The sequence below is a fragment of the Gallinula chloropus genome (genome assembly GCF_964237585.1).
Source record: "Gallinula chloropus genome assembly, chromosome: 4".
Taxonomy (NCBI): domain Eukaryota; kingdom Metazoa; phylum Chordata; class Aves; order Gruiformes; family Rallidae; genus Gallinula; species Gallinula chloropus.
The window spans coordinates 38,689,203-38,713,231 of NC_140088.1; the positions used below are offsets into that span (position 1 = coordinate 38,689,203).

Below are 24,029 nucleotides of genomic sequence, written 5' to 3' on the forward strand. Positions count from 1 at the left end.
AGTTTTCTGGGACAAAGGCTGGTTTTTGTGTCACAACAGACCCTGACAGCACCACTGCTGCAAGGAGCACCACAAAGAAACTGCTTGAACCCTAAAAAGGTTATGTTCGACCACAAGGCACAAAGGATTGGAGGCCTAAAAGCCAGGAAATCCTCATCCCTGAACTAGAGACAGCAAAGAGCCTCTCCAAATCATAGAATCATAGACTGGTCTGGGTTGGAAGGGACCCCAAGGATCACAGAGATCCAGCCCCACCTGCCACAGGCAGGGCCACCAACCTCCAGGCATGATCTAGACAAGGTTACCAAGGGCCCCATCCAACCTAGCCTTGAACACCCTCAGGGATGGGGCACCCACCCCCTCTCTGGGCAGTCTGTTCCAGCCCCTTATCACTCTCTCTCTAAAGAACTTCCCCCTAATATCTAATCTAAACCTTCCCTTCTTCAGCTTCTCTCCATCCCCCTTGTCCTGCCAGTGTCTGTCCTTTAACAAGCTGTTTCCCCTCCTGTTTCTCTGCTCCCTTCAGGGACGGGAAGGCTGCAAGGAGGTTCCCCCGCAGCCTTCTCTTCTCTAGGCTGAACAAGCCACCACATCCCAATTAGTGGCTTGCTTTAAAGGCACCCAATTTTTCCAGCTCTTGCTTTGACTGCAGGATTTATGTATCAAAGACAAGCAGGAGCTCCCAGTGCCACCATCCACATGCACACTAAGCACCTTGTAGGACCATTCCTGGGGTCACTGCACTGTCGCCATGTGACCCACACAGGGAGATGTGCTACACAAGAGGAGCGAAACCCAAGTGCTTTTAGCTTGGCCAGGGAAGTTCATTTACCACACGTAAGGCTTCCAAGCCAGTTTCAGAAAACCCAGGGGACTGACTCGTGTGTAGAAAGCACTGGCAAACACGCACTGCTAGACGGGGGCCAGAGCTGCTCCAACTGACGTACGATGAGATAAATATGCAAGTGGTGAAACTCGTTATGAAAACACACGCTGCATTATGAAACCCTGGTCTTTCACCACCCCAGACACGCTGGCACTAACCACCAGAACATACACCACCTGCAGCGACCCTTTCGTGCCTGTGCTCTCAATAGCAGGCACACAATAAATAGTTCAAGCCTTTAGAGATGCTTGCCCCGCCAATTTATGGTACACACTCCAAAGCTTTCTCATCCATTTCCTTTTCCTTTCCTCCCAACTTCAGCACTTGGCCACATTCATCATGGACAAGAGTGAGTCCATCGTGACGGTTGATGACGCTATTCGAAAACTCATCTTGCTCAACTCCAAAGAGAAGATCTGGACGCAGGAGATGCTGCTGCAAGTGAATGACAAGTCCATCCGCTTGCTGGACTGCGAGTCACAGGTACTCATAGCTCTGCGAGAGCTACCCATGGGTCAATGTATGTGCCCTTCCCGTTCTGCTTGGGAGGGTCGTTTCTAAGGAACCCAAACAAAGGCAAATCACAACCAAAATCCACTCCTGTGTGTGTCCAGGGGCTTGCTGACTCGAATCCAAAGCACAGGTAGGCGTGGGATGATTTATTCACGGCTCCAGAGCACAGATGCTCCAGGTTAAAGATACCTTGTGATGTGCTCCAGGCCAACAGTAAAACTGCTTTCTGTGGGAGTGACGCAGACTTACCAGTCCAGAGATCTGCATAAAGCATAAGCAGGGAAGAAAGGATGTAATACCTGCATCAAAGCAACACATAGGATCACCTGCCTGAGAACAGTGCCCCATTTTGACAGGCAAGACATGTATGTACATGTACAAGGGAGAGGGCTGGTGATGCCCTGATTTCAGCAATGAGAAATTCAAGAATATTAGCCTAAGGTCATCCAAGGGGACAATGGGAGGGCAAGTCCAGGAAAGAACTCTTCTCCCAGAGATGCTGGGATTCATGACTTTTGTGCTGATGCAGGTAGAGCACAACAGTTAAGTTATCGAAGTCTGACACCAGGCCCAATAGGTCCAATATTCAGGACTCAAAGAACGAGCACTCACCTCCTATTCTGCAGTCCCAAGCCAGTGCCCCTCTGAAATCCCAGCAAACCACTGCTGAGAAGCACAAGCTCTGCCAGGTCTTTCTCCTCAAACAGGGAACACAGGACCACTATTCACCAGTTTGCCAGTTCAACAGTCCCCCACTGCCTGACCCCTTCCTCTTTATCTTCCAGGAGGAGCTGGAGGATTTCCCTCTGCCAACTGTCCAGCACTGCCAAACTGTGCTAAATCAGATGCGCTACTCCTCCATCCTCCTCCTGGTGTGTCAGGACTCGGAGCAGCACAAACCTGACATCCACTTCTTCAACTGCGACGAGGTGGAGGTGAGCAGAGTCCTCCTCAACAGTGTGAAACAGAGAGAAAAAAACACACTCCCAGCTCTCCCCCAGCCCCTTCCTTCTTTGCCCACTTAGAGCCCTCAGTTCTTTCCAAAGCAAAGCCCTTAATACCCTCCCTGTTTTATCTTTGAGGCGGAGATGGTTCACGAGGACATAGAGAGCGCCCTGGCAGACCATAAGCACGGGAAGAAGATACGGCCACAGACACTCAAGTAAGCGTTGCAGGATCCAGATGGTCGTTTAAAAAACAGAAGTCCCATTTACAACGGTGAGTTTGCTCACCAGCCCCTGTGAAACACTGACAGGGTTGTTCCACATTGTTTCTCTTGCAGAGCGAATCAAGAAAAAATCAAGCAGAGACAATCCATCCTCCCACCACTGCAAGGGCCCGCTCCTATCCCAATCCAGCATGACATGCGAGGCCCAGGGATGAACAGGAACCGCGTGGCACCCCCTTCCCAGCATGATCCAGGTACTGGAAGTGCTCAGCGAGCCTGTCCCGGGGACAAGAGACTTGTTAACCCAGAAAGCCAACCCTCCTGAAATGGTCTGTCATCATTTCAGGGACACAGGGAAGATCAGTGTCTTTTCATCCCACCACAGACACAATGTTTTGCTGCATCTCTGGCTGTGGTTTATAAACACCTAAAAATTGGGTCACAGCAAATATTTCTACCCACTGGGCTGGCACTATGCATCTTCTCAATGGCAGCTCAAGAAATCAAAGCTCTGAGAACCTCCTTGTAACACCACTTAGATTTTGGGGATACTGAAATTCCCAAAAGAGGTGAAAGCCCCTCACAAAACTGAGCCATCATGTGAAGTTTGGACCGAGCAAACCATACAAACAAGACAGGCCTGGTCAGAAGGGTGAGCTCCAGGCTCTACTGACTACACAGCAGCCAAGGTTTTGCCCTCAGAAATGAAACGGTTTGCAGGAGTTCTGCAGTTGAGTGTGGAAATGGAGATCTGAACTCATCTCTCTCATGCTAATCTTAAACCTTGTTCTTAAACCATACAGACTTCAGCCTGTTTGAGCTGGCTTGAAAAAAGTTGTGTCTTTCTTTGGAGAAAGAAGCCACAGAAATAAGCTGCTGGTAACAGGAATCAGCTCTTTCTCCAACAAAAGCTCAAATTGACTAAAATGATGAGCAAACTTTAAGCCTTTTTTATCACCACCTATTTTACCACCTTCTCGTAGGATTAATATCAAGGTTCATGGAAAACACATAATCAGGATACTCTAAGAAACTCGAAACACCACCTGTGGAGAGCAGACACTCGTTTTCCCAGGGTGGGATGAGGAGCTGAGCAGCTGCTCTGACATGCTAAATAGAGAACCTATTCCAGGTCCAGGTTTGCAAAGTGAAAATAAGAGCTGTATTTCAGAGATGAGCATGTGTGCATATATACATATAGGGGTGTGTGTATAGATATCTCTGATGTGATGCCCAGCGGTTTTTAATGATCTGGCCATCTTTAACTGCCCTTCCCAGGATGCTTAGCATAAAGCTTTATGTGCATTGCTTGCATCAGCAAAGCTGGGCATTTATCCAAGCAGGATTTCTGGCTCGAAGAACACAGAGCCTGACATGAAAGCAGGCGACAGGAGAATGCCTTGAATGATGCCTGTTTGCTGAGGTCGCTTCTCCTTTGAAACATGCCTTACTGCTTTTGCTAGAAAACCTGTCAGAACTAATCACTTTATCTTAAGACTTAAAGACAACGCACATTTTTCACAATCCTTTCCTAAAAAACTGCCTCCCCAGTTCTCCCACCTCGTAAACGCTGCTGCCCAGACACCATCTGGGCTGGCCCTTTCCAACCCTGTTTCACTGAGCTGGCACACCGCTCTTCTTACAAGAGGCCACCCACCAATTGCTTGCACTGAAGTATCACCCCCTCACCAAGTGTCAGTCTTCCAGAAGCTGGGAGGTGCCTGTGGATTTTTTTTTACTGCAGGAGGATTGTTTGTTTTTCCAAATACCCATTAAAAACACTTGAGAGATGGCACATGACTTTGTACAAAAGCACCGGTGTGCGCAGAATTCCTGGCGTGCTGGTTCCCAGCAAGCGATGCTCCCATTCATTTCCCCATCTCCTTTCTCAGCTCGTAGGTAGTGAAACTGGTACCTCTGGGACAAGAAGGGCTCCTGCAGAGAGCTAGGGGTTAGAAACGGGTGGGAGTCACTGTAATGGCCCTTTACACACGCTCTGAAACGCTTGCAGTCGCTCTCCAGCTCCTCTACAGGCATAAGTCAGCTTCGATGCACCCAAGGCCAAGGAGCAGGTTATCTGCAGATCAGGGCCTGCAGGTCTGTGCCTGCAGCTGTCAGGATTCATTTGCTGCTTGCATTTGAAAACAGGCAGCGTATCGACACAGGACTGTGCTGGGCCCCTTGCCAGATTTAATCGGCACCTTTGATCACCTCCTGCTCTCTGTGATCTCCTGAGGTGCTCTCACAACCACCCATGCTGCAAGTCCCCATCCTGCGGGTCCCTGTGTTTAACAGAGCCTATCTGCAACCTCTGACAGTCAAGACACGTTTTTCTCTCCCCCCCTTGTTTGCAGACTACGAACGACGAGGCTCCGGCTCCCACGACCACGAGGAGTCCCGCGCTGTATTAGCACAGAAGATCGAGAAAGAAACGGTTGGTAACAAGAATGGCACACAGTTGATAGGCAGGAGGAGAGGGACAAGAGAGGAAGGAAGCAAAGGGCTCCTCTGCCCGCATACATTTCACACATAATCTAGGCAATGTTAAACTGTTCACAAAGATAAGGCAACCGAAAGCCAACTGACCCATTGCTGGGTCAGTTCCAGTCTTCTCTGATCTGAAGTAGCTCTGCTGATCTCAGAAGGTCCACTCCTCCCCACCCCACAGTCTGGTCTTGGGGTTATTTTCCAGCCATCCATTAGCAGGGGTCACTTGTCACATCGATACGTACAGCACAACAACAGACACATAGCTTTGTGTTTGGGAAGCTGTGAATTCAGCTTAATTTCATGCCTGGATTCCCCATTCACAGAATCACAGGACTGTAGGGGTTGGAAGGGACCTCGAGAGCTCATCGAGTCCAACCTCTCTGCAAAGCAGGGTCCCGAGGACATATCACTCAGATAGGTGTCCAGGCGGGTCTTGAATATCTCCAGTGAAGGAGACTCCACACCCCCCTGGGCAGCCTGTCCCAGGGCTCCCTCACCCTCACCAAGAAAAAGTTCTTCTGCGTATTGGTGCGGAACTTCCTGTGCTCCAGCTTGAGGCCATCGCCCCTTGTCCTGTCTCCACAGACGACTGAGAAGAGGCTGGCCATTTCCCCCTGTGTCCCACACTTCAGATATTAATAAGCACTGATCAGATCCCCTCTTAGCCTTCTTTTCTCAAGGCTGAACAGCCCCAGTTCTTTCAGCCTGTGAAATTCCTGTGCATTCTTCCAAGAAACGGCACGCTCTGAGACAGGGGCTTCCCCACTGTGCGGTCTGGGCTCCCTTTCCCTTGGTTCACTGCATTTCTGTCCTCACAGCAAATCCTCAACTGCACTCTGGATGACATCGAGGTGTTCGTCGCCAGGCTTCAGAAGGCTGCAGAGGCATTCAAACAGCTCAACCAAAGGAAGAAAGGCAAGAAGAACAAGAAGAAAGGGCCAGCAGGTACGGTGCAGCAGCTTGAACAAATGGGGAACACGGGGGCATGGATAACAGTCAGGAGGAGACCCCAGCTCACACCCTAGCAAGGTCAGACTGACGCAGCAGCACAGCTGTGGGCCCAACAGCAACTACACCAGTTTGGAAGGTGCTGCTGCTCTGTGAGGATCTCTTGTAGAGCACACAGAGCCTCCAACACATAGAAAGACTTGGACATTTTCTTGATCCCTTGATTTTAAGTAGTTCTAGTCCCAACACCCCTTTTGCTGTGTCTTGTGCATGCCAGCAAGGTGAAACTTCCCTGAAAAGGGTTGGGCTAATTAAAGTCTCTTTCTCTCCACCTTCCAAAAGAGGGAATGCTGACTCTGCGAGCAAGACCCCCAAGTGAGGCCGAGTTCATCGACTGTTTCCAGAAAACCAAACTGGCTTTTAACCTCTTGGTAAGACACAGAGGGGATTTTTGTCCCATGCAGGGACAGGGCTTTCCCCCGCAGATTAAGATAACAAGCATTTAAAGTGGCATGAGAACTGAAAACACTATCGAGGGACAAAGGTGTGGATTCCAGACCCTTCAGAAACCAGACAAATACTGTACCCACCTTGTGCAGGTTTCTTGGGCCAAGTTGTTAAACTGAAATTAGAAGTGTCAGGTCCAAGATGGGACTGAGCAGCCAGTGCTCAGATCTCTTTTCACATGGAGTCCTGACCTAAAGCACTCGTGAAGCCACGAGAGCCAAGAACTGCCACGGTCACTTTGCTGAGAGCTCTGCAGAGGCTTACAGAGACATCACTGCTCCAGACATCTCCTTCTGCTTGAGGCCTTTAAAAGTCTGGGTAGGCTTGTGAGAACTCTGGTCCTCATTATTCCTACAAAGCATAAACCAGAGGACTGCAAATATTCAAAAATCAATTAAAAAAGAGAAGTGTTACCTACTTTAAATGATTCCCATCTGATTCTGTCTACAGAGCAGTTGTAAAGCTGCCTCAGCCAGGGGCACAGCAGTCTCTGGTGAACAATAAGACATTCCCAGCCCTGCTCATGGAAGTACATGAGACCAGGAGGGTAATGAGCCAGAAAGAAATTCTGTCAGTTCAACTGAGCTTGCCCAGCAAACACATCCGAACACGATCCTTCCTGAGAAGTTATTAGTAAGGAAACCACAGAGACCGTAAACGACCTTAACACAGGGCACCGGGCTCCAGCTTTTCCTTTTAGAAGCAAATATGCATAAATTTTGCCTGCTCAGGACTAGAGCTGAGCCTCTCCCCAGCAATTGCTGCTCTCCCACAGTCCGATCAGGCACCCTGCTAAGGCTATGCCACACACCCGCTGCGGGACGGTGGCTTCCCTGAAGAACCAGCTGAGGGTTCTCTAAGCATAAAGAAATCCAGCCCTTCCTGACACAGCTGGGATGAATACAAATCCTCAGTCGCAGCACATGCCAGCACTGTGGTTATCGTCCAACCACAGCTGCTGCCAACCACACAGTGTGGCTGCAAGTGCTTGTTACTGGCGGCAGATCTGGGCAAAAGCTGTGGCACGCAGTGCCCGAGCTCAGCACTGCTGCTGCCCCGCTAGCGTGGGAGCTAAGGCACAGGAAATCAGTCATGTGCCTGAGCTCTCCCCGCACTCCTGCCCTGGGCTTTCCTGCCCACATATCCACAAGGAGCAGATCAGATGCTCCCCTGGCAAGAGGGAGCAAGGTGGTGAGCGGGGACTCGATGGCGGAGCGCTGCCATGTCCGCCCCAGCACCGCTGCCACGTGAAGTGCCATTCCCTTTAGTCACCTTGTGACCATTGGTTATGTCACGCTTCCCACTCCACGTTTAATCACCAGCATTTAAAAGGCTTTGGGTTTCTGGAGGAAGGAAGGAGTCTGCTTTCCACTGCGGTGATGCCAGCAGTGCAGGACATGAGGAGGAGATGAAAGGAAGCACAGGCTGAAGTGGTTCCTCACTGCACCTTAGCTGATTGCTGTTAAGGAAATGCAACTCCTAAATAAAGCAATCCTAAGCATCTGCTCCTCCACCCCACCACAGCCTACTCCAAATACCAGCACTTCAAGCCACCGGGGCAGCTCTAGGTGCTGCAGGAAAGGCCTTGGTGGGGATTCTTCCTTGCCAGCAATTTGCCAAGGGACCCATGATGTATTCACAGGAACTGGTGAGATTTTCATCTTGGCAGGAGCCAGAAGCAACAGGCTTCTGTTGCTAAGACATCCTTGCTAAGACTTTCAAAATAAGGTGAGGTGGTGTGCTTCTGCTCAAAATTGCTTCATGAGGGCTGATGGAACAGAGTAGGTATGAAAGTTTCCTTACTTTCTGCATCATTAACTGTAGCAAGTATCACAGAATCAGAGAATTGTAGGGGCTGGAAGGGACCTCCAGAGCTCATTGGATTCCACCCCCCTGCCAAAGCAGGTTCCCTAGGACAGGTTGCACAGGTCAGCATCCAGATGGGGCTTGAATATCTCCAGAGGAGGAGACTCTGATATCAGTCAGAAAAAGAGAAGGCAAAGTCAGGTTAGGGATTACACTGGGTTTCCTTTCTCTTTTCAGGCCAAACTGAGAAAGCACATCCAGAACCCCAGTGCTTCGGAGCTGGTGCATTTCCTATTCGGGCCGCTGGAGCTGGTAAGCTTTATTCACAAGTTTCACTGCGAACTCCGGTTTCATGCCTGGTGTTGCTTTTCGTAGGGAGATTCTGCAGAAGAATCAGGAGGCTGCTCACAGCTGGGCAAATCTTTCTCAGTAAAGTCTAGAAACAACAATACCAGTGTTGGTTCTGGCCTCTGGTCTGGTTCCCAGCTCGAAGTAAATACCCAAACCCCAGCAAACATGAAACTTTCCAGCCCATTAACAAAGACCTAACTGTGAACAAAAGCGCAGGCCAGCTACTGTTCCCACTGGGAATCTGCCCGATCTCACCATCAGGCAGACACCGTTTAATATCTGCACTGAGGACAGGAAGCAGAAATCCCGACTTGGACAAGAGGCCAGAAGGGATGCAGGAATACTAAGTGATTTTCCATCTTTTAAAGTGCCAGATCGCTGTGTATCCTGTCTCTAACAACGGCTGATTTTTTGCTCAGCCCTTGCCTTGGCTCCACTAGAGAAATCCTTGTGTTCCTCTGACCCTTCCAGTCTCCCTCAAAGATTTAGGTTGATATTTCTCAAGCCAGCCAAGCTGAACAAAGGATTAGCTGGTGCTGCCAGGAATCAGGCCATCCCTTGGCACAGAGCCTTGCCTTCTGACTTTCATTCTATACCTTGGAGAACTTAGGAACTATTTGCCTTATTTGCTTTCTCTTAATAAAAACTGCCAATCAAGTGCTGTCAGTGCAACGCAAGGGGATGCCGAGGGGGTGCAGCATCGCTTTTAGGTGGCAGCAAACCATTTGTTTAGTTGATCTGTGTTGTGAAACCACCCTTACATAGGGAGGCACAGAGGACAACTCTGGAAGCGCAAGCCTAACAGATTTGCCTGGATTTAGAGGTACTCACTGTGGAGGGTACACTGGCTTCCTTCTGAGAGGGCAGGCAGAGAGACTTCAAAGGATCAGAGCCACATTTTTTTTCCTGGCTTTGATCTCTGTTCCTTTGTGTGCGTGCTGGTTTGATATTTTGAAGGTCTCCCGCAAAAACCTCTCGTATTTGTGTATGTTCATGTGTAATCCAGATCATCAATAGCTGTGGTGGCCCTGAGCTCGCCAGGTCTGTTGTCAGCCCACTTCTTTCTAAAGACGCCACAGATTTCCTCAGAGGACACCTGACACCGAAGGAGATAAACCTCTGGGATTCCTTGGGAGAGACATGGACCAGATCCAGGTAAGGACAGAGTTGTCATATCCACAGGTTCCCCAAGCTCTTGAGAAAGACAGACAGGATGCTCAATTGTATAGCAAATGAGAGAGGGACAAGGACCTCTGCCTCTCCCCAACATGCTTTTCAGAGATGGGTTCCCTGTGATGCTTATATGTCCCCCACTTCATCTCCTAGAGCTGAATGGCCCCGAGAAGCGAATATCCCCACCTACATCCCCAAATTCCGCAACGGCTGGGAACCGCCCGTGGAAATCTTCCGCGGAGCTCCCTGGGAAATAGACATCGGACACTTGCAAGAGGAGGTTAGTCCTGTGCCTCCCATCATCCCCTCTCCTTTTCCCTTCCCTCCCCCTTTTTTAGAGTGAGACACGGATCTCTGCAGCTTGCAGTGGTGGGGAACAAGCAGTTGGCTCAAAACTCAGTTGAATCTGGTCGCTCTGGTTAAAAAAACAAAGTAAGGGCAGAAAAGAGCAGGAGCAGTCAGCCTCCCCTCCAGGGAACAGGATATTGTACCATGACTGAGACCCACGGATACAGGTTGGCCTGAAGAGCATTTCTTTGGTGTGCACGTCAACCTGACCAAAAGCTTCTAGGCCACAACCCATCCACCACCACCCCTGTCCTTATCTCCAGTACAGCTTTCCCCTTTCCTGGTAACACCGTTGTCTCTCTCCAGCTGTCGTCGGCCAATGGATATCCTTACCGCAACTCCTCGCTCAAGCGCGGCCAGACCGCAGACCAGACGCAAGCCGTGGATGCCTTCAAACAGAACGTAACTCAGCATGTAAATAGGTAACGTATCAGCACTGCCCTGCACGATGGCGCCTCGGCTTCCCCCTTGAACCTCGTAACCACCCACTGCAGCACATCACGGCACCAGGGTGTTTCGGCATCCCAGTTGGTAACTCTCTGTCATTATTCATTCAGACTTGTTAACAAGATCAAAAGAACTCAAAGATCAGACCAGGGATTATTTATGTAAACACTGACTGTTTTTTAATCACCAGCAGGTCTATGAGGAGCAGGGTTGTATATGTTTGCCACCACAAAAGGCAGGGGCAACCCTGGCTGCACATCCAGCCTAGGGGATCACATGCTAGAGGCCAGCCATACTGAGAGGGATTTGGGGGTCTTGGTCAACAGCAAGTTACCCGTGAGCCAGCAGTGTGCCCAGGCAGCCAGGAGGGCCAACCGTATCCGGGGGTGCATCAAGCATGGCACGGCTGGTCCAGGGAGGGGATTGTCCTGCTCTGCCCTGTGCTGGGGCAGCCTCACCTTCAGTTCTGGGTGTGGTTTTGGGCACCACAGGACAAGAGGGACACAAAACTATTGGAGAGTGTTCAGAGGAGGGCAGCAAGGATGGGGAAGGGTCTGGAGGGGAAGGCTTATGAGGAGAGGCTGAAGGCCCTGAGGTTGTTCAGCCTGGAGAAGGGGAGACTGAGGGGAGACCTCATGGCAGTCTATGGCTTCCTGCTGGGGGGGAGTAAAGGGGAAGGTGCCTATCTTTCTCCTCTCTTTGGGGACCAGGGAAAGAACCTGAGGGAACAGTCTGAAGGTGCTCCAGGGGAGGTTTAGGATGGATGTTAGGAAGAGGTTCTGTTCTGAGAGGGGGGTTGGGCACTGACACAGGCTCCCCAGGGAAGGGGTCACAGCCTCGAGCTGGGCTGAGGGCAAGAAGCATCTGGATGATGCCCTCAGTCCCACGCTCTGATTGGCTGGGCCTGTGTGGAGCCAGGAGTTGGACTGATGGTCCTTACGGGTCCCTTCCAGCTCAGGAGATTCTGTGGTTCTATGACTTCATTAGTCAGTCAGTATGTCTATTTTCATGACGTCAGCTCACCAAAGTGACATCTGGCATCACGTGCCAAAGGTACTTTTGTTCTCCATACATTCAGAGAAGTCGGTGTCTCTCCATTCATCCCAAAGCCACAGCAGCTTGCAGAGAAAGAACCTGCTTATAGGAGGGATCTGTGCTAAAGCATGAGCACGTGCAAGCCTCCACTGCTGAAAAACCTGGGCTATGAAAGAACAGCCTGACCTCAGCAGTGCTGCTTGGAAAACATCTGAACAGAGGCAGCAGCTCCTCCTTTTGCTTTTAGTCACAGGCAAATGGAAAAACATTTATTAGAGGCTGAAGAAAAGGAGAAACGTTTTTCAGGTCTTCCCATCTCTCAGAAGCTGACAGGGGAGGAGTTCAGACTCCTCTTTTATTTATCTCTTGATGAGATAAATCCAGAAAAAGGGGAATAAAACCACCCCATACCTTCCCTTCCCTTTCCTCCAGGGTCTTGGGAAGTTCAGTTCCCAACTCAGAGCCAACCAGGTCAGCTCTTTGCCTCCCACTGTTTTTCCCAAGGGAAAGGTGGCTCTTTCACAAGTTAAGCAAACACTCCACCTCCCTGCTCATCTTCTATCTCCAGTTCCTCCTGGGTATAAAAACCTTTATCACAGTACTTTTGGTTCAAAGCTTAGAGACTTTTCATCTGCTTGGCTGTTCATGCAGCCTTTGAAATGTCCCCCAAGTTTCAGCAAACTCTTCCCAAATTCCAAATTAATTCCCTGACACCTTGGCAGCGATCTAACATGAAGTTACCAACTTCATGTCTTCACAAGCTGGAAGTCCAGACCCAGCAAAGCACTTGGCCACATGCTTCTCTGTAGCCAGCTCTACACTGGGGAAAAATTCAAGCCAGACGGGTTTTTCATGGGGTTATGTTCTAATCAAAAAGATCTATAAGCTCTACTACTACTCCAAAGTTTAAATTCACAGCAAAATACCTTAAATCCAGTTATATCAGCAAAACAGCTTATTCTTCCCATTCACCCCATCAAAGGTCCTGGTGGGACCATGCAATGGTACAGACGTAGTGCGGATAAGGGGAAACATGACAGTGACAAATTCTTTTCCCCAATTCCATTTTTCTCAGTGATGTTATAGAAAATAGGGAGAATAAGAGTTTACATGAGAACATTTAAGTCTTTGTTTAGCAGCCAGTAGATAAAAGTCCTGGAACACAAACTAACAGCATGCCTTTGAGGTGATGGTTTCCCTGAGACACCACCCAGCCTAACTCTGGTGTGAGCAGAGAGGAGGGTCTGTGTTCTCCAGGGACAGGCGTTGTACCTGTCTACCAACCTTCCAGGCTGACAACGCCGCATTTTCCTTATGGATAACACTTAAGGAAAAACCATCAGAGGTAATGGCACTGAAGGAGAGAAACTTCAGCCAAGTCCTCCCAGATGTTTGTTGAGATGACAGTCCTGGAACAGACACATTTTTTGGAGTAGTTTAAACCAGTTTTCTAGACAAGTGACCCCACACAAACAAACCCACCTATGCATCAGTATTGCCATTAACAGCAGGGCTTTGGGCTGTAGAGAACTGTCATGTAAGCCCCAAGCAAGGTTACAGCAATCAGCAAAGGTCGCTTGTGCAAAACCTAGGTACACACAAAGTACACATTAGCCTCAAACTCCACCAGCTGTCACCCTGTACACTCATTTGCCCTCTGGAATGCTACAACAAGAAGTAATTTCTGCCGAACTGTCCCTCCCAGCCTTCAGGGCACTGCAGGGTAAGGCCACCACTCCCTTTCTCCACTGGATGGTGGATGCAACCCAAGCTCCAAGCTCTCCACCACTGTGGATTTATAACTTATGTATTGCACACAGCTGTGGCTACAGCGAGAGTTGTCCCAAAGTTGTGCCTGTAAGAGAGCTGGGGAAGAACTGTCCCCGAGGGTGTGTAGCACTAGAATGAGCGGTGATGGCTTTAAACTAGAAAAGGAGAGATTTAGGTTGTGTATTAGGAAAAAAATTCACTAAAATGAGGGGTGAAAATCATCGAGAAGATACAAGTAGCAATGGGGCTCTGCCTCCTCCTAACACAAACACAACTGCCTCTCTCCCTGCACCAGAACACAGCCTTCACCACTCCTCTTTTTCCCAGTTATTAGATGTGCCTTCAGTAAAACTCCTTTCTTTGTTTTTTTTCTACCCAGGAATTTTGAGGCCCAGGGAATGGCTCTGCCGAAGAGATATGCCAAAATCCGCTACGACTTCACCGCACGAAATGCCAACGAACTTTCCGTGCTTAAGGATGAAATCCTGGAGGTAAGCAAACACTCTGAGGGAAGAGGTGGAACAGCCAGGATATCTCAAGATGCTGCTGAGCACCAATTCATTTCTGCTTGGTATCTTCTAAGCAATAGCACAGGGTTTTGCTCAAACCTAAAGCTGATCTGGAGCCGGCTTGCTATTCATTGGGTCATCTGTTCAGCTGAAACACATCAGTCTCATCTTAATTAGCAACGAGGAGGAAGGAAAACAAGTCACTGTTGTACTCTGCTCACCCAGGTCCTGGGGCATGTTTATCATCCCATTCCCTGCGCCCCAAGGAATTATTTTCTATTGAAACATCCTTTTTCATAACCTTTCTTTCAGCAGCTGGAGAAGGCAGGACCTGACTTGACCTACACACTAACTGTTACGGGTCTATGGCTTGAGAAAGATACTTTGGTTCAAAGCTCTTGTTCAGAATGTCGCTGGAGTGAGAAACGTCTGAGGGTTTTGCCAGCAAAGCTCATCAGTTCTGGGAAGATTACTTAAAGTTAAATAAAATATCCTAGTTCTGGATGAAAACAAGGCTGCTGAAGGGCGTAGGGAGGTAGGGGTATCTCAGCAAGAGGCAATTTCCTTGCCACATGGTGGTTACTGTGTGCTGTGTTATGATGTAACACATCAAGTTACATTGGGCAGGAGTCACTCTTGATTATCTTTGTTTTAATGCAAAAAGACAACACAAACTAAGTCACGGAGGGGAAAAAATGGAGAAACAGGCAAGTTAAGTAGGAACCACAAGTTCTTCTGCAGCTTAGGGCTGTGTTCCCCCAGAGATGCTCTCCCATTCACCACGAGGAGAAATTCTGCTGCTTTTCAGGAAAGACCTGAGTCCTGAACTGATAACAGATCTCTGCCAGCTCCTGCCCTCAGTGGTGTTACTCTGACAACTCACATTACCCTGTGGTTTATCTCTACCCTCTGCCATTCATCCTATGCCACAAGTTTGATGTTCTCACAGGCAAATGTATTTTTTCCCCTCTCTCAGGTGTTGGAAGATAATAAGCAGTGGTGGAAGCTGCTCAACCGGAGCGGGCAGGCTGGTTACGTCCCTTATAACATCCTGGATGTGGTGAAACTGGAAGAACTGGAACAGGTCTGTAGGCAGGTGATAGTTAACTGGCAGGCAGCTGCAGGGCATCATCAGCCTCTGAGAATAACCCTGTAATTAGACCTCCCTAGATTTATTTGGCTGCTGTGCACAATTAGGATGAAACCTCCCATCTGAGGAACAAGGACCCTGGACGTTCTCAAGTCTTCCATGATAAAACTCTCATATTTTGCCACCGTTTACTTTCCCCCTCCCAAGTTGCAAGCTCTGGCCTTGAGGTGTCCCCAGATGGATGGATGGCTTGAAAGAGTTTGCCCTTTAGCCCCTGCCTTCCCCCCCTCCCCCAAACCCACATAATTCCCATTAGCACCTCCTCTGTGGCCAAACTGCTGCTTTCAGGGCTGGGCCTCCAACAGGATGAAAGAGCTACCACAGCCATCAAAGCAAATTTTGCCACAAAAATGCTGAGATTTTTGTTGGGAGTTAAATTAAAGATGGGCAGTTCCCTCACCCCATTCAGGTCAGCAGCAGGAACAAGCTCCCGGAGCAGAGGCAGATGGAAATACCACCTAGGGAGCAGTAAGTGAGTATTGCTCTCCAGCACCCTGCATTGCAAAACCGTGGAGCTGAGAGCTCTGAATGCCCAAAGCAGTGTGGAATTGCTCCCCCACTTGGTATCTCACAGCTTGGGCAAAGCATAAAGTGCCCAAGCAGGCCTCTGGACAAAAGCCCTGATACTTCCATCAAGGAAAAGTCAAAAAACTTTCCAGACTGCTCCAGCCACTTAGCAGAGGGGCCACTTAACATCCAGTTACTAGAGCAGCAATGCTTTAGCTTCGAATGGGATTTCTCTTTGTTTCCTCTTCACATAAAAATCCTTGTGCTTCCATCTCCCAGATGCCCCATAAACAGTAATTCCTGAACAGCCAAAGGCTAAAGGGCCGAGTCCCACACGTGAGAGCAGTCATCCACAGCAGTAGTAAGCAAGCATAAAGCACAATGTCCCTCTGTGTGATGAGTGTGACACGTTTGCCAGGGGTGTAAATGCCTTCCCACAGTCTTCAGCCTCCGTTTTGGGTTCTGTTCCTTCCCGTGAGCCCCCAGAGCCAAACCTCTCCCATGCAGCTGCCCCCGTGGTCACACCAGCCTCAGCTGAGCGGCTCCAGATCAGTACGGGGAGATGACAACCTGTCCTGCAATTCACTCTCATGGCTGGGAGGGAAAAACTTGAGAAAATGAAGAATGGCCCCAAAAAAAAATCTACTTTTTTTCCCCCTTTTCTCCTTTCTTATCATCCAGTCTAACCAGAGGTACAAAGGAGACCTGAGCCCCAGGGGATACGGACCATCCAGCCCAACGCACAAGCTACCTGCCAGCTACGCTGGGGATAAGTGGGGAAGTGAAATGCTATCGCGCAACTCTCCCCAGGACGCCAAAGAACGTATGTGTCCTGCACCGCGCTCCCGGCACCCGCGCCCCTTTACACCACACCTAGCAGTCTCAGGCAACCAGAGAGCATGGCAGCACAGCTTTGCATTTCGGGACTTCACTGAGAAGTTTCCATGAGCTTGCTGTCTGTCCCAGTGATTTTATTTCTTTACTTGCACCACTGTGGGCCTGTCCACTATTTCTGGTAGCCAGACCTACCCAAGCGTGTATTCCCTGTCCTAAGGCTCTGCACAAGGAGAGGCTGCACCTTTTAGTGCTCAGCAGTAGACCAGCAGTGCTTTTGGAGATGTAGAGAGGAGGTTCCAGGTAGTACAACAGCCAACAGAGCAGCTCTGGGGAAGTCCCAACACATCGAGACCTGACCTGCAGTGCTGTGTCCTGCTCTGTGGCCCCTGGTACAAGAAAGTCATGGAGCTGTTGAAGCGGGTCCAGGGGGGCCACAAAGATGATCAAAGGGCTGGAGCACCTCTCCTGTGAAAACAGGCTGAGAGAGTTGGGCTGGTTCAGCCTGGATAAGGCTCCAGGGAGATCTTATTGCAGCCTTCCAGTCCCTGAAGGGTCTACAGGAAAGCTAGAGAGGGGCTGTTTGCAAGGGCACGGAGTGACAAGATGAGGGGTTATGACTTTTAACTGAAGGAGGGGAGATTTATATTAAGTATTAGGAAGAAATTATTCACTGTGAGGGTGGGGAGGCCCTGGCACAGGCTGCCCAGAGTAGCTGGGGCTGTCCCTCGATCTCTGGCAGGGCTCAAGTCCACGTTGGATAGGGCTTTGGGCACCCTGGGCTGGGGAGAGTGTCCCTGCCCATGGCAGGGGGGTGGAGCTAGATGATCTTTGAAGTCCTTTCCAACCCAAACCAGTCTGTGATTCTATGATCACGGGCTCTCAGGCAGCCTGGGACAAGCAAGGCAAAACCATGATCGCCTTGACTGTCCTTCCAGCTTCACCTTCCTCTTCCTCCCAAGGAGAGTTTCCTTTCCCCACCAAAGCGTTTAAGTGTGTGGAAGCTCCCGCCCGCAGTCAGAGCAATGCCCTTCTCTCGCTTTCTTTGCCCCTGTTTCCTCCACACACGCAGTGCCCGCTTGGCCCGTGCCTCTACGTGGTTTCAGAGACACCCCAGATAGAGAGGAGATTCACATCGCCCCTCACCCTGCGCACGCTACGCGGGGTTGCAGGATGTGCGAAAGACCAGGGGCCCTGCTCACCTCACCCCTTTATCCCACCCTCCTTACACCTGTAGCAAGCTCCCTCCCCAAGGCCACAACCAGGGCTCTCCCCTGTTCCACTACCACACACTCCTGGGAATGGCCCATAATACAAACATCACGGACAGGGATCTGTTAAGAACATTACACTTGAGTTATTCTCCACAGTCTTTCGGAGTTTTGTGGAAAATGCGGTACTAGATGATGTGTCACTGGAGTTTTATGAGCATGTGGCTCGCTCCCAGTTCACACTTTTACCCAGCACAACAAACACTAGAGCTCTTAAGACTTGGATCAGCAGATTACTGGGCTTGTTCAGCCTGGAAAAGTGAAGGCTGCAGGGGGACTTCATTGCAGCCTTCCAGTCCCTGAAGGGAGCAGAGAAACAGGAGGGGAATCAGTTTGTTAAAAAGGCAGAGAATGGCAGGACAAGGGGGATGGAGTGAAGCTGAAGGAGGGAAGGGTTAGATGAGATATTAAGGGGACGTTCTTTACAGAAAGAGTGATGAGGGGCTGAAATGGACTGCCCAGAGAGGGGGTGGGTGCCCCATCCCTGGAGGTGTTCAAGGCCAGGTTGGATGGGGCCCTGGGCAACCTTGTGTAGCTCCAGGCCTGAAGGTTGGTGGCCCTGCCTGTGGCAGGGCGTTGGAACTCTGTGATCCTTGGGGTCCCTTCCAACCCAGCCCAGTCTGTGATTCTATGATTCTATGATTACTTATTATAAATGGCAGAGAGGGATGGAAAGGATAGGGAGCAGGGACAGCTCAAACACAAGACTCTCCTTACGTATACAGGATTATGTTTCCGCAGCTTAGGAACAATGGGAAAAAACATAAATGGCAACACAGAGGCATGGAAGAACGGGACCCTTGCTCTCGGGAGCAGAGAGTCAGGCCCCCTGCCCAGCCTCAAGCAATATAGACTTCCTCCCCTGCCTACCACAGGGCGATTCCCTGGTTTCAGCAGCTCAAAGGGAACTGCGTAGCTCAACACCAGGAAGATGACAAAACAAAAGAAAAAACACAACAGCAACACCAGACATTGGGAAAAAGGGCCCCGGCCCTTCTCACCTCCTGACAGCCCTGGTGGAAGCAAAAGCATTGCCAGACCAGGTGTTGCACCCCTGAGCAAGCTCTGTTGGTGGTGTAGGGTTCCGTGTCCCTTGAGCTGGTTAGCAGCAGAGACAAAAGAGTGATCCCGATATAAATTTGTATATAAACCTGGTGAAAACAGGGTCCTCACCAGCACCAGCCACGCAAACCCAACACGCTCTGGTCAAAACATTCCCCTACTGTTTTGCCAAGTGGGGCACACTTTTCCCCCTGTAAGTGCTTCTGAACAAGATTTTTTCAGGCAGATTGAGGGACAGTTTCACTCCTGCTGGCTAAAAGCAAATGCCTCTGCAGATGTGAGCTCTCCTTACCCCCTCATCTTCCCTCAAAACACATTAATTTAATAGGATTTGTGATTGCCTGCCTTACTGTCTACTTTGTGTCTTGTTTCCCTCAGAACTACTTCATCAAATGGATGAGCTGAATGATGAGTTGCTAAGGAAGATCACAAACAATAAAATTCAGCCTCCCCAGAGGAATTTCAAAGTGGAAAAGCCTCAGCAAGTTTTTGTGCCCCTCACCTTCGAATCCAGCACTGAAGAAGTCAGAGCTTGGCTGGAAGCAATGTCATTCAGCAAAGAGTAAGAGCTGCTTTGCTACCATATGAATTGCTTGTCCTTCATTTAAACAAGGAGCAGGGGATGCAGCTTGCAACATTCCAACTGGATTACAAGTCACTTGTATTTACTTATAGAGCCTGTCGTGCACTTTAGGTTTTGACTGTATTAAATCCAGGCTCTATAACCAGCACATAGCCCAAACTTACTCCCTTCCTTTCCTATACACTAGAAAACCTTGTCTCACAGTGCAGCAAAATACCCAATGAGTAGCTGCAGATGAGGGAATGGTCTCACTAATCCACACAACTCTCAGCCAAATGCCACACTGGTGCTAGTCTGGTCCCAGTTAGCCAGGTCAGAGTGCTGAACTGAGAGGAAAATAATAATTAACTAAACCCATGGCCTGCCACGCAAATTCCACATGACTGCCTGTCTTCAGAGAAGCTGTCCTGCAGTGTCTCTGGGGAAGAGCCAGACCCTCAGCCAGGGCAAGAAAATCTTCCCAGGCACCTGAGAAGGCCCAAAAAGCTGCACATGGTCAAGGCTGAGGAGTTCCAACTCACCCTCTGCCCAACGACCTAAGAGGAGCTCCAGGGTTACTCCCCAGATATGGTGCAACTGGAGTGAAATCGCTGCAGCACCCCAGGGCTGGGTACGTGGTGGATGCCAGCGGGACACTGGCTTCACCTGCTCCTCATCCCCACCAAAAGCCTGGGTTACCCAAGAGCTGCCACCTCAACACAGCCCCAGGGCCTTGAACACGACACGGCCCCGTGCAGGGGCTGTGCATCCGCCACTCCTAAACCTTTTATCTTGGGCTGTGCACCCTCAGGAAGAGGCCACGCATAGCAAAATTATCATCTCCTCCCTTTGTGTCTTCCCAGGACAGTGGAACACCTCGGTATCCTCACCGGAGCTCAGCTCTTCTCTCTCAACAGAGAGGAGCTGAAGAAAGTGTGTGGGGATGAGGGAAACAGAGTCTACAGTAAAATCACAGTGGAGAAGAACCAACTGGAGGTAAGTAGCTTTCCATACAGCAGATCACCACCCTGGTCCCACTGATGAATCTGCCTTCTTACCAGTACCCCTCATCCCTCTGAGACAACCTCTGCTTATCCAGCATTAGTCAAGTGTTGTAATTTAACTACAGCTTGAAGTTAAAACCCACATTTTCTCTTTTCTTTCCATTCTAGAAAAGCAGAGGGGAGTCAGAGCTCGAAGAAATCATGAAGCGTCGCCAGGAAAGGATTGATTCTGCTAATTAAAATCTCTCTGCTTTATTTCAGCTATTAGTCATAGTAGTGCAGGAAAAGGGAATGAAAGCAGTGAGCCCCAGTCCAGACCAGGCATGGCAGTGCTCCCCACTGAGCAGTGTAATTGCCATCAAAGCGACAATTTCTTGGAATACTGTTGATAAGGGTAGACAGTAAAACCATGTCCCATTGGGAAGGTGTTTTAATATTGCATGAAGTATTTTTTTTATATATATATATAACTATATATTTTATACTGAAATTTTATGTGCATGCAATCAGAGCAGAGCAGGATCCACACGCATCTGGACGTATGACAATAGCTGGGTTCAAGCAGAAAAACCAACCCCACTGCAAAAGCAAACCCACAAAGCTTTTCTCCGAGAGCTGTACGCACTCCCAGCCCCCTCAACAGCCTGGCTCAGGAAGAGAGGGCACAGCACACAGCCCAGAGCCAGCCAGCCTGAATGTTCTGAGTCTGGACCATGGAAATACCATCTTTTTTCCCCATTTTTTCATTTCCTTCACTGTGGCAGATAACCCCTACAAAGTTCCTGTGACAATTCACTGTCCTCCTTCTGTCCCCCCATGTCCCCTCGCTGGATGAGGCTTGAATCCCCACACCAGCTGCTGCCTTTAATACAGGCACCGCTTAGGGCTTTCATTGCGTAACAACAAGCAGGAGCCCAGCGATAGCTGGAGTGATTTGAATCCACAAATGGGTGAGCTCAGCCTGATCAGCCTTTCACCTTGGCACCCATCCTGCATCGGAAAGCTCTGGGATTGCCAAAGCCAGGCCTCAAATAAAGAGATGATAAGCCCCTTCCCAGCCTGGTCACACCTAAAGCCCTTCCCAGGGTGCTCGCCACTCGTCGCCACCTTCACATTTTCACTGCAAAGAGTCATCTGAAAGGCTACATAGCCATCTAAGAAACAAAAGCACACTTGGAAAGGCTGTTTTAACACAAAATGAGCAGCTGCAAGAAAAAAAGGTTATTCTTTTTCTTAGTAACATTACATGCGAGTGTATAAATCTATCTAGTGAAATGCCCCTTCGTTCTTCCTCACTAGGAACAGGGATGAGGGAAGAAGCCCTTTCCCTGGAGACAGTATTGATAACGCACCAATAAGTTACTCAACGTTCTAAATGCAAGCATATAGGAGACTTCGTGTCCACAGCAGGTTTGGCACACGCAGTATTCATATTCTACTTGCAGACCAACTTGATAGGAATGCAGAAAAGCAAACACATCTACGGGAACCGCTGACGGACTGGGAAGACTGTCTTTCCCTTTCATTCACACTCCCTAACTTTAGGAATTCAGGCTGGGGCTCCACAGAGACTTACACGTGCGCTTTCCTTTCTGTGGGTGGTCCCACCTCTTCGAAAGGTTAAGAGCAGGCCTAAGTCTTTGCAAAATCTGGGCCTGTCCCTGGAAAAAGCTGGAGAGCTGTAAAGCTGTGGCTGGGGAACGTGCGTCTAAATGTGAGAAGCCTGACGCACCTCTCAATTTTGGCTTTGTTCTTCCAAAGAAAAACATTTCTAATGGATGATATGGTTTGAAATCTCAAAGTAGGGCATAGTTAGCACCAGCAGAATTAGGGTGCGGGCAGGGAACTTACAGAGGAGGATCACGAGTTTAGTCGCAACTTTGCTGGTTTGCTGCAGCAGCTGGAGTTCGCAAAGGGCACTCACCTTGTCAGGGAGGGATGAAGAGGACAATCCTCCTGAGAAGCCCTGGCTCTGGATTAGGGTGGAGACAAGAAGCGGGTGTGAACACCGGCAAACCACTGGTATTAGAAGCACGGGAGGCTAAATCATTTCTAAAATGAAAATCAAAACCAAAAGGTGAGCTAGGAATCACACCACCACTCGTGTGGGTATACAGGAAAACAAATCACACAGAATTAGTTACTTGGGATATAATAGAAGTGGACACGACAGCTCTGCGGGAGCATTTTGTAACAAGAAATGTATCAGTAGCCCTTACTGCAGAAGGCACCTTGCAAAACTCCCATAGGCCTGAGCTGTGCATCTGTTGTATTTGTACTGCCTGCAGATAAAGCTACAATGCACTGTACATTAATGTAATTGAACGAAGGATAAAATGATATAACCATGCACTGTATAAGATTTATTAAAATAGTTAAGTTATACTTATAACCCTATCTCTGTCTTCTTTCACCCGAATATAGATGAAGGCAAGAGGACACAAAAGCAGTTGATAAGGGCTGCTTTTCTTAATGACTTGTCACCCCAAAGTATACAATAGACTATCTGATACTGCATGTTTCCTTATGTTCCTGGGGGACTGCTGTTCAAAGGGGTGTCCATGTTCAATGCTAAAAACAGGGACAGACAAAAATCCCACATAGTTAGCAGTCGAATGGTGAGAAAGCCACCAGCCGAATCCAAAGCATCCTCTTTCCAGATGACAAATCTCTCCTAAATCCGGAACACCTAACTGAGGCAACACACTGGCTTTTAGACAAAGACACTGTCCAAGGGTACACTTTGTGGGGCTGGCAAGCTAAAAACACCAGCCCCAGTCAGTGCCAGGTAATGCAGGGCTGAGAACAGAGAGAAGGGAATGGATGCACAAGGGAGGATCTCATACTCCTTGGCAAAGGGCTCTGGGCACAGTGACAACACGTGTCCTGTACAGGCATGGAAGAATTCAAACAGGGCTGAAGTGTAAGGCCCTCAACACTTCCTTCGGCTGGTCAATGCATGAGGGGGTTGCACGGAACATCTACCACAACGTGTACGAGGGAGGGGAATTACCATGGCAGCTTCCGCAACTGAAACAAGAGCGCAGCGTGATCCAAAGAGCCTCTAGGTGACCGCCAAGGGCTTCTCCTGCGCCACTGCCAGCCAGACCCCTCCCGACTTCAGAGGGCCAACCGTGTTAGCGGGATCTCGGGGAGCGAACAGCCACAGGGCCCGAGAAGGCGGGTGCCGCCAGGCTGGGGAGCGGCTCCGGCGCGGCGGCACGGGCCGGAGCCCTGGCTCGGCTCCCGCGCCGGGGCAGGGCAGGCGCGCCGCGGCTGGGAGTCTTTCCGGGAGGCGATCGCCTCACGCTCGCCTCCCGCCGCCATCTTATGGCGCCGCCGGGGGAGGCCTGTCCCGGGCAGGCCCGGCGGACCCAATAGGGACGGATTTCCCAGGCGCTTGGGCGCCATGGCCGGACGTGAGGCGGCCCCACGGAAGCTCCCGGGAACTGCAGGACCCCCTCGACCCCGGAGGACTCCCCCGGGGCCACAACGGCGGGCAGCGGCAGCCGCATCCCGCGTCGCCAAGGCGACCAGCCCCCGGCTCTGACGAGCCGCCAAGCTGCCCAATCAGAAACTTTCTTCCTCCCCCCACCCCGTCTCGGCCCCTCCCGGCCGCGTCCGCCTTGTCCCCGCGCCTCCGATTGGCTAGAAGCCTCCCTCCGGCGGCCCGATTGGCCGCGGTGGG

At 50.0% G+C, this 24,029-nt stretch overlaps 1 protein-coding gene across 1 annotated transcript in view; it reads left to right on the forward strand.

Annotated features, from left to right (window-relative positions):
* Window positions 1–20,965, forward strand: part of EPS8L2 (EPS8 signaling adaptor L2) — a 60,726-nt gene extending 39,761 nt beyond the window's left edge. The window contains exons 5-21 of the mRNA XM_084263329.1: window positions 1,208–1,369; window positions 2,185–2,334; window positions 2,482–2,561; window positions 2,682–2,821; window positions 4,922–5,001; window positions 5,876–6,002; window positions 6,348–6,436; window positions 8,556–8,630; window positions 9,676–9,824; window positions 9,996–10,122; window positions 10,497–10,612; window positions 13,822–13,933; window positions 14,928–15,035; window positions 16,290–16,431; window positions 19,154–19,337; window positions 20,201–20,333; window positions 20,510–20,965. Of these exons, the coding sequence (XP_084119455.1) occupies window positions 1,208–1,369; window positions 2,185–2,334; window positions 2,482–2,561; window positions 2,682–2,821; window positions 4,922–5,001; window positions 5,876–6,002; window positions 6,348–6,436; window positions 8,556–8,630; window positions 9,676–9,824; window positions 9,996–10,122; window positions 10,497–10,612; window positions 13,822–13,933; window positions 14,928–15,035; window positions 16,290–16,431; window positions 19,154–19,337; window positions 20,201–20,333; window positions 20,510–20,581 (2,046 nt within the window). The 3' untranslated portion in view covers window positions 20,582–20,965. The remainder of the gene's footprint in view (window positions 1–1,207; window positions 1,370–2,184; window positions 2,335–2,481; window positions 2,562–2,681; window positions 2,822–4,921; window positions 5,002–5,875; window positions 6,003–6,347; window positions 6,437–8,555; window positions 8,631–9,675; window positions 9,825–9,995; window positions 10,123–10,496; window positions 10,613–13,821; window positions 13,934–14,927; window positions 15,036–16,289; window positions 16,432–19,153; window positions 19,338–20,200; window positions 20,334–20,509) is intronic.
* Window positions 20,966–24,029: the final 3,064 nt, after the last annotated feature.